The sequence below is a fragment of the Onychomys torridus genome, chromosome 2 (genome assembly GCF_903995425.1).
Source record: "Onychomys torridus chromosome 2, mOncTor1.1, whole genome shotgun sequence".
In the NCBI taxonomy this organism is placed as follows: domain Eukaryota; kingdom Metazoa; phylum Chordata; class Mammalia; order Rodentia; family Cricetidae; genus Onychomys; species Onychomys torridus.
The window spans coordinates 79451668-79471782 of NC_050444.1; the positions used below are offsets into that span (position 1 = coordinate 79451668).

General features: G+C 44.9%; 1 protein-coding gene across 1 annotated transcript; it reads left to right on the forward strand.

Annotated features, from left to right (window-relative positions):
• The first annotated feature begins 7857 nt into the window (after window positions 1–7857).
• Gng10 (G protein subunit gamma 10) lies at window positions 7858–16054 on the forward strand. Its single transcript, XM_036179514.1, has 4 exons — window positions 7858–7893; window positions 8118–8366; window positions 13048–13179; window positions 15253–16054. Exons 2-3 carry the CDS (start codon window positions 8286–8288, stop codon window positions 13171–13173), a joined length of 207 nt encoding a protein of 68 aa, XP_036035407.1. The 5' UTR covers window positions 7858–7893; window positions 8118–8285; the 3' UTR covers window positions 13174–13179; window positions 15253–16054.
• Window positions 16055–20115: the final 4061 nt, after the last annotated feature.

The following is a 20115-nucleotide window of genomic DNA, read 5'->3' on the forward strand; positions in this document are numbered from 1 at the left end:
CCAGAGGGGTCAAGGACACCAGGTAAACAGAATTAACTAAGCAGGGCTCACATGACAAACACTGGGCCTGCATGGGTCTGCACCAGGTTCTATGCATGTGTGTTATGGTTGTCAGCTTGGTGTTCTTGTGGGACTCCTCACAGTGGGAGTGGGGGGTGTCTCTGACTCTTTCGCCTGCTCTTGGGACCCTTTTCCTCCTACCAGGTTGCCTCACTCAGTCTTGATGTGAGGGTTTGTGCCTAGTCTTACTGCATCTTGTTATGCCATGCTCGGTTCCCTGGGAGGCCTGCTCTTTTCTGAAGGAAAACAGTGGATCCGGGGCAGAGGAGAGGTGGGATGGGGCTGTGGAGGGAGGAGAGGCTGCAGTTGGGATGTAATGGGAGAAAAATAAGTTGCAGCCTTATCATACCCCTCAGATCTCCCTGTCTGGAATCTAAACACTGAGGCTGGCACACGGGATTCTTTAAACATTACAGGACAAAGAACAAGCTTAGGGAATTAACTAGTTTAGTTCTATTGCATTTATGTTTAGAAACATCAGTCTGTTTCCTGCGGGTTTATGGGGGAGGGGTGAAAAGGACAGCAAACATTTCACATTGGAAATACTGATTGAACGAAAGCCCCAGCTGCCGTCACAAGTGCCAGGAATCCCAGCACTTGGGAGGCAGAGATGGACAGATCTCTTGTGAGTTTGAGGCCAGCCTGGTCTACAGAGCGAGATTCAGGACAGGACAAACCGGACACAGTGAAAAGTTCTGTGGAAATCAGAAGGGAAACTCGGATCTAGCCACCATGGAACACTCTGAATTAAACACGATCTCTCTGCATCCGAGACTCTGAGAGGAGCCATGTATGGATGAATGAGTTACTCTGATTGGCAAAATGTGATGACTTCACTATAAGTATGGGACAAAGTCAAACCTAGAACCTAGTTGTTAATAACCCAGTTATTTAACTTCTCTGGTTTCCTTGTCTGTGGATCTTTTTAAATATCCAGGATTTAAAATTCTACGATATGAGTCTACTGAATTCATACAACTCTAATGTAGGTAAACATGCATAATTCACAGGGGTCTGAAGTAGATAGATTACTTGCACATGACAAATGCTGTGGCTATTTTTAAAGCATACATAGTTAATAAAATTTAACCAGTGCCTTAGTTTTTTAAGGATATCTTCAACAGTGTGTGGTCTTAGGTCAGTGGAATGTGATGTTCCTGTAGATTCCCCAATGTTTTGAGTAGGGAATGGAGAAACGTTATTTGTTATTTATTTTTTATTAGTAGGATGGTAAAGTACAGGACAGAGGGTCAGAGGACCATCGATATGGGGGTAGGGCACAAAGGACACGCTTTAGGACACTGACATTTCAAGCTGATATTTTCAGGAGTAGGGATTTAAAGTGTTTACCATAGGTCTGAGGACGCAGCTTCCTTTCTTCCTTCCTTCCTTCCTTCCTTTCTTTCTTTCTTTCTTTCTTTCTTTCATTCATTTATTTATTTATTTATTTATTTATTTATAGAAAAATTACCTTAACCAAGCCAGACAGTGGCACACCACTTTAACCCAGTGCTCAGGAGGCAGAGCCAGGCGGATCTCTGAGCTTGAGGCCAGCCTGGTCTACAGAGCGAGATCCAGGACAGGCACCAAAACTACACAGAGAAACCCTGGTTTTGTCTCAAAAAAATCAAAGAAAAAAGAAAAGAAAAGAAAAATGAAAAGAAAAATTACCTTAACCATGGGTTTGTATGTGTGACAAAATTTAAAAAGCCACTGATGTGTGCATTTCATCTGTGGCCTGCCCTCAGTCTCCAATGCTCTGCGAGTCCAGCCCATTTCAGCCCATTTGGGAAAGCTTCTGTTCTGCTAGGCGGAGGGCAAACTCCTGAAAATGAAGATAAACTTTGTTTTGGTTTTGAGAAACAGACACACTGTGTAGCCCTGACAGGCCTCAAACTTCCAGCAATCCTGCCTTAACTTCCCACGTGTGCACAACCATGGGCATGATTCCAAGGTCTTAGGTGGTGACAAGCACCTCACGGACGATTGTAGCATGAATCTTAAAGGTACTTGTTAATGAAACCTCAAACCCGAGGCCAGTTATTGGGGTGATTGCTGGAAGATCAGAGACACAGAACAAGCCATGGCTACCTCACCTTGCTAGTTCCTCAGGTGATCCTGTTTCCTCAGACTGGAAGCTTCTGAGTCCTCATCCCAATGGCTCTCAGCTGGATTGTGCTGCTCCAAAGCCCGAATACTTCTCCAGCCAAATGCTTAACTAACTAAATGCTTAACTCCTCACTTCCTGGTCCTCACGCCTTATATACCTTTCTCTTTCTGCCCCCACTCCCTGGGATTAAAGGTTGGGTTTCCGGGATTAAAAAAGGCGTGGGTCACCATGCTTAGCTGTTTCTAAAGTGGCCTTGAACTCAGAGATCCACCTTGCTCTGCCTCCCAAGTGCTGGGATTAAAGGTGTGCACCACCACCGCCCAGCTTCTGTTAGGACTTACTCTTCCTATTTTCTAGCCACCATTTTTGGCTTTGTTCTAGTGGCTGTCTGTTCTCTGACCCCAGATATTGTGTGTTCCCCGAAATAAACATATTTCAGGGAACACAATACCCACCACATTTCCCCTGTTTTTATCTAAAATTTAAAAAAGCTTATAACTAATACAAGAAAAATCATATCCAATAAGTATATACAATATACACAGTCAAGATTACATTAAGATGTCTAGTCCATTAACATTTGACAGATTCAGGCGAAAGCTCCATTATATATAACAATGTCCAGTCCAGTAACATTTGATAAACTCAGACAAAAATTTTCATTACTTATCCTGTTTAAAACAAGTAGTTCCTTTTTAAAAGTATTTTTCTTTTCATAACAGATTCAGTAAACTACCTTTTGTCATTTTTATATCTTTTTTTTTCTTTTTAGAGTAGATTCAGTGATCTACCCATTTATCCTATTATTTCTTCATCTTTTTTCTCAGAGTAGATTCAGTGATCTACCTCATATCTATATTCTCCTTTTTCCTTTTCTTTTTTAAACAAAACCTTTTAATCTAATCTTCATGTTCAGCTTTTTTTCTGACCATTAACAATTAACAACTTGTAACCAATCATCATAAACCATGACGATATCCAAAATTCATTAAACGACCAAAAACTTCCCATCCCACCTTTTGGGGATGTGGGCGTCGTTTTCTTAAAATTCCTTCCATCTTTAGGAGATCCTGAAAAGAAAATTTTTGGGTTGTCAAGTCCTGTAGCATTTGTCCCGCCACTGCATAATGATAAAGTGCAAAGCTTGTTTCAAGTCCTTGTTCAGGTAGTCTGTCAGGCTGGATCATCTCAGCCAGTCATCTTGAAATTGTCCTAAACAGTTTGTAATCCAAAGTTGATCTTTCCATGGCACTAATGGCTTTACCGTAGTCCATGTGGCATCATCATTGTGGAGTCCCATCATCCTTTTGAAGATTTCAAAGTCACTGTTAGGCATGATCATGGCTCCCTTTAGATTTTTTTTTTTTTTTTTTTTTTTTTTTTTTTGGTGCTTCCTCTGTGGTTTGGAGCAATCACACTCTCATGTCTGTGTGTCTTTCGGAACCATGAACATTCGTCCCTAGAAGAGAAAATCTTCACAGCAATTTTCCCCCAGCATTTCTCTTGCCAATCTTTTTTAAACTGACCTTTGCCGATGCTTTTTTGTAACACGCTGGTCCTGGCAATTTTTTTATGAACAAGCAGCAGTAAATTCTTTGTTCCAGGTAGCAGCATCACCAAAGTCACCAACACGATGAGAAGCAGCCTGCAACTCAGAGCAGCAGTCACTGCCTCCATGGTCCCACCGATACTGTTTTTGTCTCTGTCCCGGCCGAAGCTTCTCCTAGGCAGGCCTCAACTCGGGATCCTCCTGCCTCTGGCTTCTTTAGTAAATGTTACTGGCATTTGCCACCACAGCAAGGCCACAGGCAAGAGGCTTTTTCATGAATTCGTACCACGAATGTTGGGCACCAGATGTAGCATGAATCTTAAAGGTACTTGTTAATGAAACCTCAAACCCGAGGCCAGTTATTGGGGTGATTGCTGGAAGATCAGAGACACAGAACAAGCCATGGCTACCTCACCTTGCTAGTTCCTCAGGTGATCCTGTTTCCTCAGACTGGAAGCTTCTGAGTCCTTATCCCAATGGCTCTCAGCTGGACTGTGCTGCTCCAAAGCCTGAATACTTCTCCAGCCAAATGCTTAACTAACTAAATGCTTAACTCCTCACTTCCTGGTCCTCACGCCTTATATACCTTTCTCTTTCTGCCCCCACTCCCTGGGATTAAAGGTTGGGTTTCCGGGATTAAAAAAGGCGTGGGCCACCATGCTTAGCTGTTTCTAAAGTGGCCTTGAACTCAGAGATCCACCTTGCTCTGCCTCCCAAGTGCTGGGATTAAAGGTGTGCACCACCACCGCCCAGCTTCTGTTAGGACTTACTCTTCCTATTTTCTAGCCACCATTTTTGGCTTTGTTCTAGTGGCTGTCTGTTCTCTGACCCCAGATACGTTTATTTCGGGGAACACACAATATTTCAGGGAACACAATACCCACCACAGACGATGGTGTGCCTTCGTCTTAGGGATAGCCCTTTTGACCACGGGGCATCAAGGGGGCTTCATGCCCAAACAGCTGCTTTTCTCAAAATCAGATCATTCCTGTTGAAGAACAACAGGAAATAACAGAGGTGGTCAGGAGCAGTGAGTGGGTGCAGGCGTGACAGAGGGGCCAGACAAAGCATTCCTGTGTGGCGTCATGTTAACCCTGGCAACTCCAAAGTCTTCATTTCTAACATCGTTGCTTTGGAGGTAAGTGCTGTGTACAATTCTCACACAGACATCTTGGTGTTAAAACATTTTCAGCACCTTAGAGGGCTGCATACAGAGATATCACTGTTTCTCCTGAACTGAGCTCCACGTTATTCTTTACTGTTGTCTCAGATCTACGCCCATCTCCTGACTCCAAATGCTACTAGCATCTGCCCTCTGCTACAGAACCCTTCGCCCCTTTCCTCCACATTTCATAACCACTGTGAAATACTCTTCAGTTTTTCAGCACCCCCACCCCGATTCCTACACTTATAGTCTTCTCTGTGACTGCATGACAGCTCCTTCCACCAAAATGACAAAACCAGTCTACTGGTTTTTAAAGGATTTATTATTTATTATGTACAGTGTTCAGTCTGCGTGTACGCCTGCATGCCAGAAGAGGGCACCAGATCTTACAGGTGGCCGTGAGCAACCCTGGGAATTGAACCTGAGTCCTCTGGAAGAGCAGCCAGTGCTCTTAAACTCTGAGCCATCTCTCTAGCCACACTGTTTTTTTTTTTTGGTTTTCCATGATTTTGGCTAAGCAGCTTCGGGTCTTCTGTTATCCACCAAAGCCCTCTGTTTTTCCACCCATCCAATCCAGCATGCAGCACTCGCCTCCCCTGCTGGTCTGTGTTCACATGTCTGCACAGCATGTGCTCAAGGCCCAGGTCTCACTGAGAAGCCTTTTCTCCTTCAGCCTGACCTTGCGCTGAGTCCACTGCCTTTTCTTTTTAACACACAGCCATTCTAGTCCCGGGGATCCCATGCCCTTTCTGGCCTCAGGCACTCTGACCCGGGCAGAAATACAGAAACATATACACACATTAAAAACAAACTATAAGAAATTTCAATCTCAAGGCATTTAAAAGATGTAAAATATTATTTTTCATCTTTTAGCTAAAGAACAGCAATGCAAGTTGTATAATAATTGTGGCATAAAAACAGGTACTCATCTTTCAGTGAGAAGTGTTAGTACACGCCATAAGACAAAGAAAGCTCAAAACGATCACGTGCTTTTTTCTTTTTTAACGAAAGATGGTTGCTGCGTGTGGTGGTGCGTGCTTTTAACCCAGCACTGGGGAGGCAGAGGCAGGGGGCTCTCTGAGTTTAGGGCCAGCCTGGTCTACAGAACGAGATCCAGGACAGTCAGGGCTGCACAGAGAAACTGTCTTGGGAAAAAGAACAAAGAAAGGAAGAAAAGAAGGAAGGGAGGGAGGGAGGGAGGGAGGAAGGAAGAGTTTTCTAACCCACACAATTTTTGAACTTAGGTTTTTTTTGTTTTGTTTTGTTTCGGTTTGGGTTTTTTTTGTTGTTGTTGTTGTTTTGTTTTGTTTTTGACTAAGTTTTTATCATGAAAAAAGAGAAATAAAAGGACCGGAAGGTCATGGCTGCTCCTAGGTGTGATGGAGGGGCAGTTTATTGTAAATATTTGGGAGAGTCCAGAGTGGACCTGACCAGACTGAGCTGGGCCATGAGGGAAAGGGGAAGAGGAAGGGAGAGGGGAAAGAGGGGACCCAGGTGCAGCAGCTGGGAGGCCGAAGGTCCAAAAGGGGCGGGGAACCAAAATGTCTGGATTTACAGGGAAGAGCCAAGGGTGGGTGTGGAGAGTTCAGGGTAGAGGGCAGAGTATGCCAGCCATACCCTGTAACAGGTAGGGACTGAAGGATGCTGGGAGAGCCTGGAGGTCAGGTCAGCTTTAAATAGACACCTCAAAAAAAAAAAAAAAAAAATAGACACCTCAGCCATTTGCCCCGGGTTCGAAACCTAAACTCACTCAGTGACTAGTTCCTCCTGCCTCAGCCAATGAAGTCATGGGATCACAGGTACGTGGCACCAGGTTTGCTGTAAATATTAACACCCGGTGACTCATCAATTCTCCTTTCAGCATGCTGCCTAGGAAGGAGGGCAGAAAGCACAAGTTGAATACTTATGTGGCATTAAGTAATAGGGTAGATGAAAAATTATGATATGGTTGTGCAAAGCTAACAACAATTGCCTTAAGGCCTTTAAATTAAAAATTGTGCATACTGCCTTTGTCACTTTTTACAATATCTCAGCTTTTCTTTGGAAAATCATTTTCCACTCCATGCTATTTGACCGGGTGTCTTAGTTTCGGGTTCTTCGGGAAAACAGACCCTGAGATGGAGGTTTGCATGCTGGAAGGTTATTGGACCAGCCCTTCTATTAATCCCTGTTGTGGAATCCAGCACATGGGGATTGCGCCGAGGGAGAAGCTGACCTGCCATGTAGCGGCCCCAAAGGCCTCAGATGACCCCAGAAGGAACTCCAGAGTTGGGATGATCAATCTGACTGCCTCAGTTTGAGCAGGTTGAGGGTGGGGGTAAAAATCTCACTGAATGGAGACTGGCTATTGGGTATGTTTTTAGATGGCTCTTAAGTCCAGAGAGGGAGGACTCAGCAGCTGGGAAATTGGATACTTCAGCAACAAATCCTTTTTAAGTAGCAATTGGTTTAAGGAAGCTGTTCACAACCTGTGCGTTGAGATCCCCATGGCAAATTTTTATCTCCAAAAAAGATTTACATTACTATTTATAACAGTAGCAAATTACAATTATGAAGTGCCAACGAAAATACTTTTATGGTAGGAGACACCATATGAAGAAAGGGTCGCAGCATTGGACAGGTGGGGGGAACCACCAGTCTAAGGGAAGGCTGATGTTCAATACAAGCCAGGGAGATCCATTTAGGGAATTCTAGCCCCTTCCCCCATAACCATAAGAAAAGGGGTGGTTTGGGTTCTGGGTTGTCTAGGCAAGGTTCAAAGAAAACACGGATTTTCTTCGCAGCACTGCTGACCGAGTCTCCCCAACACTCAGCAGAGCCGGGAGATGAGAATTTGGGCCTTGAAAGTATATTTGGGTAATTAAACGTACTGCTTTAAAACCCTCTGGGCATTTAGTTCAGCAAGCCCACTGATACCTGCTTCCCCCCCCCCCCCCCCCCCCCGTTATCCAGTTTAGGTGTGTGCTGACGGATACGAACGATGTACAAGAATGGCGGCATAGACATATAGTAAGTGTAAAAGACAAAACGAAACAAAAGCCTCAGGTTAATGATCCCAGTACAGGAAAAAGAAAGAAAAGAAAGGAAGAGGCTCAGGACAAGACTAGAAACAATGGCCATAGCCAGGGGGTGAGAGGGCTGGTGCAATTTTACTCTGTGTTTCAAAGACGCCAGGCTGGGATTTCTTGACCTTGCTTTTTCATGGAAACCCTACGGTGCCTTTCCCTTTGCAGCGCAGGCGCCACCTAGGTGTGCCGGAGGCAGCGGCGGCCGCGGCGGGTCAGCTCGCGACCCCAGCGCGGGGACCGGGGGGCGGGCGCGGCGCCTTCCCCGCCCCGGGGCGGCACCCCGCTCGGCCGCGGTTCCTCCCAGCCGGGCCGGGCGCGCCAGCCTTAGCCGCCATGTCTTCCGGGGCCAGCGTGAACGCCATGCAGCGCCTGGTGGAGCAGCTCAAGCTGGAGGCCGGCGTGGAGAGGATCAAGGTGAGCATCCGCCCGGCGGGACCCCGGGACCCGCGCCGCCCACCGAGCGGCGCGCAGGAGGCCGCAGCCCGGCGGAAGTGGCCGCTGGCGGGCCGGGCGCGCGCCGGGGCCTTGGGTGCTCGCGAGCCGCGCGTGGACGCGGGCTAGCTCCCGGCGCGACCCCCGGGCCAGCGCTGGAGGCCCCACGGGTGCCCGGCGACGCAGCCTGTCCCGGGACGTGGCCAAGGCCCGAGGGCCCCGTGGGCGTGTCCGCCCCAGGCAGGCGACACGCTGGCGGCCTGGACCCTGCCTGACCCGCTGCAGCAGGAGGATGCTGTTTAAAGACCGGGAGGGAGGCCACTGAATGGGCGGATGAGAGCCAGAGGGAAGAAGGATGCTCGAGCTGGGGCATCGGGAGGGAGAGTTTGGGGAAATGAGTTCCGTTTGGGATCTGTGGATTTTATAGAAATCCAGGAGAGATTTAGCCGTGTGGGCAGAAGCCCGCAGCACAAGGCCAAAAGAAGTCATTGAAATATGCGTGTGAAATACACAAAGAGCAGAACTTGTAGCGTGCACCGGGAACAATTCAAAAGGGATTGCCCAGAGAAGGCGAGGGAAGGATATTTAAAAAAAAAAGCTAGAGGGATGGCTCAGCGGTTAAGAGTACTGGCTTCTGTTCTGGAGGGCCCAGGTTCAATTCCCAGCACCCACACATGGCGGTTCACAACCATCAGTAACAGTTTCAGGGGACCTCATGCCCGCCTCTGGCCTCCTGGGGCACCAGGCATGCACGTGTTACGTGTTGCACCGACAGACAGACATGCATGCAGTCAAAAGACCCTTAAGATAAAATAAAAAATGGAGAGGCTCATGACCACAGCCAGTGTTTACTCAGTTGGCCGAGTGTGTGATTGGCAGCGGATGTGATTTGCAGTGTGTAGGTAGGTATGGATGCACCATCATGGTAGTTAATTTCCTCAGTAGTGCATGAATTCTGGACCTGGTGCTACTCCAGGGAATAGGGGATTCAGGTGGATATGGTAAACAAACAAACTGACCAATAAACGGAATGATTTCAGATAGCCAGGTTTACAGTAAAGGCGCGGAGTACGGAGAAGTGCCAATAAGGTGTAGTAACCTACTCTGGATTTTGTAAGAGGCCAGGCAGGTTTTAAAAAAAATCTAGTTTTAAAGAGGAAATAACACCCCCCCCCCCCAAAATAAAGGAGGTTTTGGAGGTTGATAGGAGAGATTTAATTACTTTGTCATTATATTTTGTTTGTCAAGGGAAGGGAGGCACGGTGATTGCAGAGGGGTGGGTGGGTGTAGAGGGTTTGGGGTGTATTTTCCAGGACAGGAAGAAAGGAAGTGGAGTTGTGTGTAGAGTGCCTCTGATTATGCAAATACTGGATGTGGCGATGGCTGTCTTGTGAAACAGGAAGCTGTCTTCTTCTGGGACAGTGAGACGGGAACTAGCAAAGGGTGGAGGAAGTGCTTTCCACCATGGCTCAGTGGCCTGAGCAGTCACAACCTGGAAGTGCGAGGCCTGTACCGCTTGTGGTTCTTTTCCTCACTGGCATCTGACCCCCAAGGATTCTGAGGACAGGAAGCAAATGGAGGTCGATCCAGGTGGTGGGTGAGGAAGAGGTATGCCAGAGAGTGGGGCTGGGGTCCGAGGCCAAGGAGCTGGAGGGTCTGGCTGGAGCAGAGGAGAGCAGCCAGCCAGTGATGGGGAAGACATAAGGGGCAGCGACATCTAGTGGTCACTGCTAGCGCAAGAGAATCAAAACCACCCTGGATGATTGACCTCCTCGTGGTCCCTCACCTCCCAAGGTGTAGCAGATACTGGTGATGGCTTGCGCTATTGGCAGAGATCAGGCTGTTTGCGGAGAGGACATGGAGGGCTAAAGCTGGAGCTGTTCAAAGTGTTCAGTATCGTTGGGCATCAGACCTGGAAGGAAAGCCGATCAAATGCCTGCTCACACACCTGTGGACACTCTTAAAGGAAGAGAAAGGACAGTGAATGATGACACACACACTGAGCGTTCACGTGAACTTGGGCAGCGCTTTAAGGGAGTCACATTACAGAATCTAGTCAGCTTCATTTCAGGGCTCAGTCCTGGATGTTCTTGGCACACTCAGACACTGGTTTTCTAGCATCCCTTTCTGGGGACTGGGAAGCCTGCTGTCTCGAGGACCCCTCCTCTGGAGTGGCCTCTAAGAACCCAGGTGGGACAACCCAACCTCCATGGCAGGGGCCAGCTTACAGGGTTGGGGCTTGACTCGTCACCCCGCATCTCCTGTGACCCTGCTGAGAGCCACTCACCTCTCACGCAGCTCGTTTTCCTCTGAGCATCCCCTTACCTTTGTCTCCAGGGTATGGTAGTCCCCTCTCTCCAGGGGTCCTGGGAGTGAATCTCCTACCTACCCCCACCATGTGTAGTTCACCTGTCTCCCTGATACCCAGTAAGTGTGGACATGGTTTGTTCTGCATGTCTTTGGAAATTAATAACTTACATAAAACCATTAGTTCCAATTATAACTGATGTGAAAACATCAGAGTTTCTATTGATGGAAAGAATTAGCTTAAATGTTAGTCTGGTTTTATATATATAGTGATATTTTATTTTTACTGAAATGTGATTTTATTTGTATGTTAATAAATAAAGGTGCCTGGGGATCAGAGCTAATAGTAAGCCATAACAAGAGCCGGGCAGTGGTGGCGCACACCTTTAATCCAGATCACACGACAGGCAGATCTCTATGTGTTCAAGGATACAGCCAGCATGGAGACACACGCCTATAATCTCAATACTAACCTTAGAAGAACTGGAGGTCTGTATAGACAGGCAGTGATGAGGAGGTCATGTGGTTGGGTTTACAACCAATGAGAAGGCAGAATAGAAAGTCAGTAAAAAGACAGATACACAGGAAGTAGGTCTTTTGCTGAAGGGAAGGACGGCAGCGGCAATGAAGGGTAAGAAAGGGTTTTTAGTATCAGCTCTTAGCTACTGCTCTGACCTCTTGGGATTTTAACTCTGCATTTGGCTCTGTGTTTCTTATTTGATAAGACTGTTACATCTCCATACATACATACATACATACACACACACACACACACACACACACACACACACACATATATACATATATACATATATACATATATATACACATATATGTGTTGTATTTTATATACTAATGATTAAAATCTCTAATACTAAAAGCAAATCCCTAAGGCACTTCAGAAACTTGGTAGCAACTATAAGCATATGGTAAACAGCTGTAACAGAATTGTATTAGTCTGTTTCTATTGCCAATAGCTAAGTACCACATACAGGGTATATAAAGAAAACAAGTTTGCTGGGCAGTGGCGGCGCACGCCTTTAATCCCAGCACTCGGGAGGCAGAGCCAGGCAGATCTCTGAGTTCGAGGTCAGCCTGGTCTATAGATCGAGAAACAGGACAGGCACCAAACCTACACAGAGAAACCCTGTCTCAGAAAAAACAAAAACAAAACAAAAAAACCACCAAGTTTATTTTAGCTTCTGGTTCTGGAGAGTCCAAGGTCTAGAGGGGCTGCATCTGCTGATGGCTTTTTAGCTGGTCACTTCCTACGGCAGCACTGGGTTTTTCGTGATGGAGACAGGGAGCATGCATGCCTGTGTCTGTCCCTCGGGCCTCCTTCAGATAGAGCCTCCAGCATTTAGTCATGGGGGGCTCCACCCTGATGACTTTATCGAGTACCAATCTCCTCCCAATCCTCTTGTGGCTGGAGAGATGGCTCAATGATTAAGAGCACTGGCTGTTCTTCCTGGGGTCCTGAGTTCAATTCCCAGCACCCACATTTATAACTGTAGTCCACGGGATCTGATGCACTCTTCTGGTGTGCAGACGTACATGCAAACAAAACACCCATGCCCATAAAATACATAAACAAGTCTCCACTCTTCATAGTAAAAATTAAATTTCTACATATAAGCCCTTGGAGGACACACTCAAACCATGGCTAAAACATAATCAATAGCCCTGTTTTATTTATGATGATGATGAGTACTGTTATTATTCTTATTAGCATTGTGCCAGGGACTGACTCCAGGGCCTCGCTTGTGCTAGGCAAGCATTCTATCACTGAGCCCCACCCGCAGCCCCAGAGAGCACATTCTTAACCAGAGAGCTGTACTTTCTGGAAAGTCTGTCACTTGTTTGGCACAGACTGGACAATGTTTCATGTAGTAGACATTTGTACTGAGAGCTTGAGAATGAGCCATTCCCTTACCAGTTCAGTCTCAAAATTAGGATTCTAAATGGATCAGAGCAGCAGCTTTGTTTGTTTGCTTGTTTGTTTGTTTTGTGAGACAGGGTTTCTCTGTGTAGCTTTGCGCCTTTCCTGGAATTCACTCTGTAGCCCAGGCTGACTTCGAACTCACAGAGATCCCCCAAGTGCTGGGATTAAAGGCGTGGGCCAACACCGCCCAGCTGAATTCTAGATGGATCCTGAATTCTAGATGGATCCAAGCTGCAGTTTTTCCTTTGTTAAAGCAAACCCAGTGTGCCCGAAACTCCATCGTAGACTGCGGTCTTTCCTGGAAATGAGTGAGTGGAATGAGCAGAGAACCTTGGGTAATGACAGTGTCCCGCCCCAGGTGTGCCTGCGGCTGGGCCTGGCTGTGAGCAGGGTGTCCGCTGTGCTTTGTCTCAGGTCTCTCAGGCGGCCGCAGAGCTTCAGCAGTACTGCATGCAGAATGCCTGCAAGGATGCGCTGCTGCTTGGTGTCCCAGCTGGAAGCAACCCCTTCCGGGAGCCCCGATCCTGCGCTTTACTGTGAAGACTGGTGAGTTAGGATGCACCATGCCATCCTGGGGCCATGGTGTTATCAGGGAGCTTCCCAAAGGATTTGGGCAACCGAGGTTACAAACAAAAACCTGTCAAAAGGCTGGACTTTGCCTGATGGGTGATTCTGGTCTGTAGTTTCCCTGCATGTGGATGAGGTCTAGCTTAGAGAAGCTCTGTGACATGCTGTCTGTCACCTTGTGCATGGGAGCTCTTTAACTGAGCTGACTGCAGTATCTCTTGACCTTAATTCCTCTCTGCTCTTATAGCATCTCAGAGCTGTGATTTGCTACCTGGTGTTTCCAACTGATTTGTATCTCTAGGGACGAAGGACTTAACAGAAGGGCTGCCTTTGTCTTCCTTGGGCTGTGCATTCTCCCTTGATTTTGTTGGGGTGTGTGTGTGTGTGTGCACCTGGTATGGCGTACATGGAGCAGTCAGAGGGCAACTTGCGCGCGCACTGGGCAGCAAGCTAAAGGAGTTTTAACGCGTTTATTCATTAGAATGGCATGGCATGAGTTTGAATGTTTTGCCATGAGGTTTTATATTTTCCAATTTTTAAAAATTTTATTGATTTATGGTAAATAAGAATGAAGTTTAAATCCATTCGGGGAAAATGAAAATTACAAGCATTTCTAGAGAAGGAAGTACAATGTCAACTGTTCAAAACCAACTGCATAAGAAACCAGCATTTGGAGCACTCAGAACTAGTGGTACTTACTAGTGGGGGGAGGGAAAAAAATGAGAGAGGGGCTGAGTCAAGAGACTGAAACAGGAACAGGTGCTCTCAAAGGCGTTTCTAGAAACAGGAATTCACGGCGAGGAACAGACACAAACCTGACCAAGAATGAGACCCAGGATGCAACAGAAAACAACTCGGAATCGGAACAAAAAAAATATCTGCAACCCAATCTCCAGATTTTAATCCAGATGTTATCCCCAGCAGATTCAGAATGAAATGTGGGTCAAACACAGGTCAGAGCTGTAAGGTCGACTGTCGGGAAGGTTCACCCTGGAGGCCAGCGTCAGGGAAATGCTACTTTGTTTCCATACTTGTTGACATGGAAAGGTAGTATGTTAAAGGAGGGCTTATGCAAGGTATAGTTTCCGCGGATCAGCAGAATCTCAGGCTTTCTTAGTGAGTGGGTCTTGAAATGATTGACCTCTCAGCCTCCTGCTGCTCTGAGGAAGGGCCTTTCTACCCCGTGGTCGTCAAGCTGCCCCATTGGCTCCCGACAACAGACCCGGTGATTCCTTCATCGCCTCCTGCAAACTGTAGTGCTTCCAACACTTTGATTGCGGGAGGTTCTTCAAAGAGTCCTCTCCATTAAAACCACTGTCACGAGAACCTTCGGACCGACAGGGCAGGCTGCCAGTGTGCGCATGCTCAGCTTGTCCCTCGCTACTTCTCCACCTGGCTGCTTCTGCAGCAAGGGGAAGCTCTTCTCTCTCACATTTCCTAGTACGGCTTTGTGCAGCATATGGCGAAAATGTTAGGAATGGAGCAATCTCCGACTTTTGCCTACCCACCAACCTAAAAGCTTTAGAAAGTAATGAAAACTGAGCCAGTTCAAGGCCAACCTGGCCAACTCAGCAAGATGTCCCAAAATAAATAAATAGTTGGGAGTGTAGATCAGCTGCTCAGCATGTGCAAGATCCACCATCCCCCTACATTCCTTTTTTTTTTTTTTAAGATGATAAGGACATAGATTATTAGTCTTGAGACAAACATATTTCAAATTTTGTATTTACACAGCAAATGATCATCTTTCCCACGTACTTGTAAAAGGAAATTGTTCATATTGAATTAGGAGCTGATTCTGCTATCAGGCACAATTGTCGTAGTAAAGAAAGTGGTGCGTTTTGGTTGTTAAGGTAACTGTCTTCCTCTGACACTGTGGATCTCCTTTTTCAAAGCACTGTCATGGGTCTGTGTGTCCAAGGATGTGGCTTACATGTTTTATTGTATTCATGTATTATTTTCTACTTTGTGAATATTAGCTGTGCCGTGAAATGATGAAGTGACTTTATAAGTACATCTCACTAATGAAAACCACCAAACTCTCTCCAACAGGGCAGAAGGTCCCTGGGAAAGCACATGGTGACGGATGACCACCAACCGCATCCCAAGAAAACAGTTTCAACAGCCAAATCACCATCTCTGTTGCCTGCTCCTAGAGCCAATTCTACAGAAATCATTTTTTTTTTTAAAACCTCACCACCAGACTTACTAAGATGCACCCCTTCCCTCATAGAACCTGTGTTGCTTTGCCTGGGATATAGGATGTTTTACTTACTGGCTGTTTGCATTTTAGTAGGGAAACGTTTTATTTTCAAAAACAGTATTTGTAATTTTCCTAACATTTTTATACTCTAATAAAATTTGTTCATAAGAATTTACAATTACTAAATGAAGAGAAAATATAAAATTGGGGGACTAATTGATATCCTGATTTTTTAAAGGAGAGCATTTTCATTTTTTTTTTTTAAATGAGAAATGGTCTTACTTTGACTTGGGAGATGCTCCTTAGCCACCTGAAAGGTTGATGTAGTGTTAGGTTGCCCATCCTGGGTGAGGTTGGTGAGCTCTTTAGTTCCTTTAGTTTACAATTTATAATTATGTTTGTAGCTCTTAAAAATGTGCTTATGCTTTTTAAAAGATGTTTAAAATGTGACCTACATTCAGAACATTGCAATTGGTTAAAAACAAAATGTGGAAATATTACAACCTAAAAGAATTAATGTCACAAGTATTTTATTGGGGTGATGTGCCTTTGATTTAATTGGGGATACTTTTAGATGGAAAGTTTGTGTTTATAATAAACCTTTGAAGAACTTGGAAATAAAATTTTTGCCTAATGCATCATTTTCCATGACAGCAGTATTTTGCGTTTGGTTTTGTCTTTTGGGGTTCCATGGATTTCTGTTTGCTGCTGAGTGTGAGGGCGGCACACCATGGGTGGCATTTGGGTTTGGCATCCCTGTAGACTGTCTCCAAAAGTAGATGTAAGCATAACATGGAAAGCAATCCCCAATTGCCAGCCACAGCTGCTCTCTGGACTAGCTCTGCATGGCACTCCTCCATGAATAAGTAAGTGGGAATACAAGACTGTAGGTCGGATTTCAGAGGAGAAAATGGAAGTCCTCCCTTAGCTGAGCCCGCCTTAATTCTAAGCATCATTCTGATATCAGTGAATTGGATTCCATACTAATCACAATTTGGGTGTCCTTTTAAGGCTTCTATTTTCTGTTTAATCTTGTCTGAAATTTTACACTATCAATCTCTTCTTCTTCAACCATCCCTTCCCCATTATTAGCATTATATAGGTTCCATTCTCTATCTCAATTAACAAGAATTTTAATAAGCATTCCAAATTTCCACTAAAAACAAAACTCTTGTGGATCCACTTCCTCCTTCAGGAACACGACATGAGAGAATTAGAGGAACTATAGACGTTATACAGATATGAATGTCCCGAATGTAAGCACCTCAGATCCAGCAGTGTATCAAGAGAAGATGGCACGTGGAAGCTGGTTTAACATAGCGGATCTGCCAGTGTAATTCACTGCGAGAGTCTAAGAAGGGACCCTGGGCTGGAAAGTGAGGAAAGTCAGCCCTCGTTCTCGATCTCTCAAACATGGAAGATGAAAAGTGCCTTTATGGGTTAGTGAGACTGCCTGCAGGCTGCTGAATTCAACAACAGGATTTTTAAAGATTGAAAACAAATTATGAAAATGGTATGCTGAAGCCTATTTGTATGCAAACTTAAGAACAAATGACAGCTGGTGAATACCTTAGGGGATTAGATCACTGTAACATGAACTGCTAAATGGTCTTTAAATAAAAAGCCCAAAGCAGGTATTGGGGTAAATGTTGAAAGATCAGAGAGACAAAGAAAGAAGCCTCTGCCAGGTCTCTTAAGACTCCTCAGCCTGAAATGCCTCAGCCGATAGGTAGGCCTTAGCTGAGTGAGCATCCTCAGGTGAAAAGCTTTTACTTCCTGTCTCCTCACCCTATCTTTCTCCGCCCACCATATCACTTCCTTCTTAGTGCTGGGATTAAAGGCGTGTGACTTCCCAAGCAAAGGCAGAAGACCTCAGAGAGTGCTGGGACTAAAGGTGTGTGCCACCACTGTCTGGTTCTGGTTCTCTCTAGACTAAGTCAGTCTCATGTAGTCCAGGGTGGCTTTGAACTCAGATCCAGATGGATCTCCGCCTCCTGAATGCTAGGATTAAGGGTATGTGCCACCATTTACCTGGCCTCTATGTTTAATCTAGTGGCTTGTTCTGTCCTCTGATCTGGCAAAATTTATTAGGTACATAATATATCACTACAACTCGTTCTATTAATTTTTCCTTAAATATATCAGTTATATTAATGAGGGATTATATTACTACATGATTTGTCATGGAACTCTGTACTCTAGGAATTGAACTCAGATGGATTTTGATTTATTAATTGTTGCTAGTCTCCATTTGCTATGGTAATCTTACATTGGAATGTTTGCACCAATAAAAGTGAGGTTCTGTAATTTTCTTTTTTGCAGTGTTAGATTTTGGTGTTTGTTATATTCATTACAAAACAGTGCAGAAATGTCTTTTCTAATGCTATAGAAGAGTTTAAGTAGCATTAAATTAAATTAAATCTACTCATTAAAAATAAGCCATAGAGCTGGGTGGGCAGTAGTGTCCCAGGCCTTCAATCCTAGCACTTGGGAGGCAGAGGCAGGTGGATCTCTGAGTCTGAGGTCAGCCTGGTCTACAGAGTGAGTTCCAGGACAGCCAGGGCTAAATAGAGAAACCCTGTCTTGAAAAACAAACAACAATAAAAAGCTATAGAAAAACGGGGTTAGGAGCTTAAAAAATTTAATCAGCGATAAAAATATAGGAATCTAAATCTAAGCAAAATGAAGACACAGTTTATGGCCCTAAGCTGGTTAAGAAGAACACAGGATTACAAGGGCTTTATCTTGAAAAAAGATCGACATTTGCATCTGGACTTAACAGCACCTTGCGCAGCCCATGTAACTGCTAATTCCAACACTTTCTGTGTGAGGAAAATGACAGAATAGAGGTTACAGACAGAAACAGTAGAGAACTGGGAGAACAGGACAGGAGGATGCTGGGCTACTCACCAGGGAACAGCTTGAGCCCACTGAGCCCCTGGGAGCATGCCTGAAGCCTCACCGCAGGCTTTGTGCCTTCCTACCAAGCACGTTTTAGTGGGTGCAATGCTCTGATTTCCTCAGCCTTTTTTCCCCCTTTGAGACAAGCTTTCATGTATTCCTGGGTACGTATCAAACTAGCTCTGTAGTCAAGGATCATGACTTCTTTTTGACTTCAGTGTGCTCAGTTTATGAACTGCTGGAAACCGAACCCAGAGCTTTGTGAATATTGGCAATCGCTGTACCCACAGAGCCACTTCCTAGAACCTTGCCATAGGTTCTTGTGAACAAGATCATGCATCAGAAAATGTGGAGTTCATTCTTGCTCAAGTTTTCCCCATATGTATAAATGTTTTGAGCAAGCTGGATTGTCCATTTTCACTGTGTTATGGACCACTTTCTGTCAGAGCACACTTACTTCCTTTGTAGAAGTTTCAAGGTATTCTATACTCTAACTTGTTTACTTTGCCCTCTCTCCTGGTAACAAGTTGTCTATAATCTTTACCTATTACAAGTAGACTTCATGTTATAGTTGATAATTATTTAATATAAACTCAGTAATATAATTCCTGATTCAAACTATATAGTCACTTTACATTTTATTATTTAGCAGTTGCCTAAACTGGGCCCTAAAAGGTTGTACAGACAATGTAGGAAAGTAGTCTCTGACATGCTGGCCCTGGGTATCTATTTTCAACATTTTTGTCACTATCATAGTTAAAAAAAGTGATTTATATAATAGACAATAATCTGTATAATGAACAATGAAACTGCTTTCCCTAATTGTTTAAACAGTTAGTCTTGTTCTGAGAATTATCTGTTCAGATATTTTACTTATCCTATTAGGTTTCTTTTTCCCTTTAATTTGAAGGGATGCTTTGTATATTATGAATGCGAGCTTTTCCCACAATTTAAGTTGCAAAAATTTCCTTTTACTCCTGTTTCTAACTTGCTTAGGGAAATGACATGGAGCTTGTCTGGCTTCAGTTCTGCACTTGTCTGTGCTGTAGTCCTCACATCTTCCCTCAAATCCTAAGACTGTAATGGGGTGGGGAGCCCAAGAGAGGGCTCAGAGGTTAGGAGTGCGTGTTGCTCCTGCAGAGGACTGGAGGGTGGTTCCTAGCACCATATCAGGCGCTCACAAACACCAGAACTAAGGCTCCAGGGGCTCTGATGTCCTCTTTTGGATTCCACAGGCACTGCACTCAATATGCACATACCAATACACAGATACACACAATTTAAGAAAAATTAAATCTGAACAAAAAAAGACTATCATGAGAACTTAGAGCAGCTCTGGCCTCTGGCCTCCACATGCATACATATAAGTGAAAAACAAATCTGAAAAGACAAAATGCTTGTGAAGTACACATAAATTTGAATACTTTGGAGGTCTTATGTTTATTAAGCTAATTGACAAATCAGATTTTGATGCAAGTTACAGGGCAGAATATAGATTATGAAAATTGGATATAAGCTAGAAACACTAAGGACATCTAAAAATAATGGTATTTCTTTTGACTATAATCAAACCTAAATAATTGTGTTACTGGATTATCATAAAGTAGAATCTGAGACAGGTGGTAGTGGCACACACCTTTAATCCCAGCACTCGGGAGGCAGAGGAAGGTGGATCTCTGTGAGTTCGAGGCCAGCCTGGTCTACAAAGCAAGAGCCAGGAAAGGCGCAAAGCTACACAGAGAAACCCTGTCTCAAAAAAAAAAAAAAAAAAAAAAGTAGAATCTGGCATGTGGCATTGTCTTTTCTGTTCT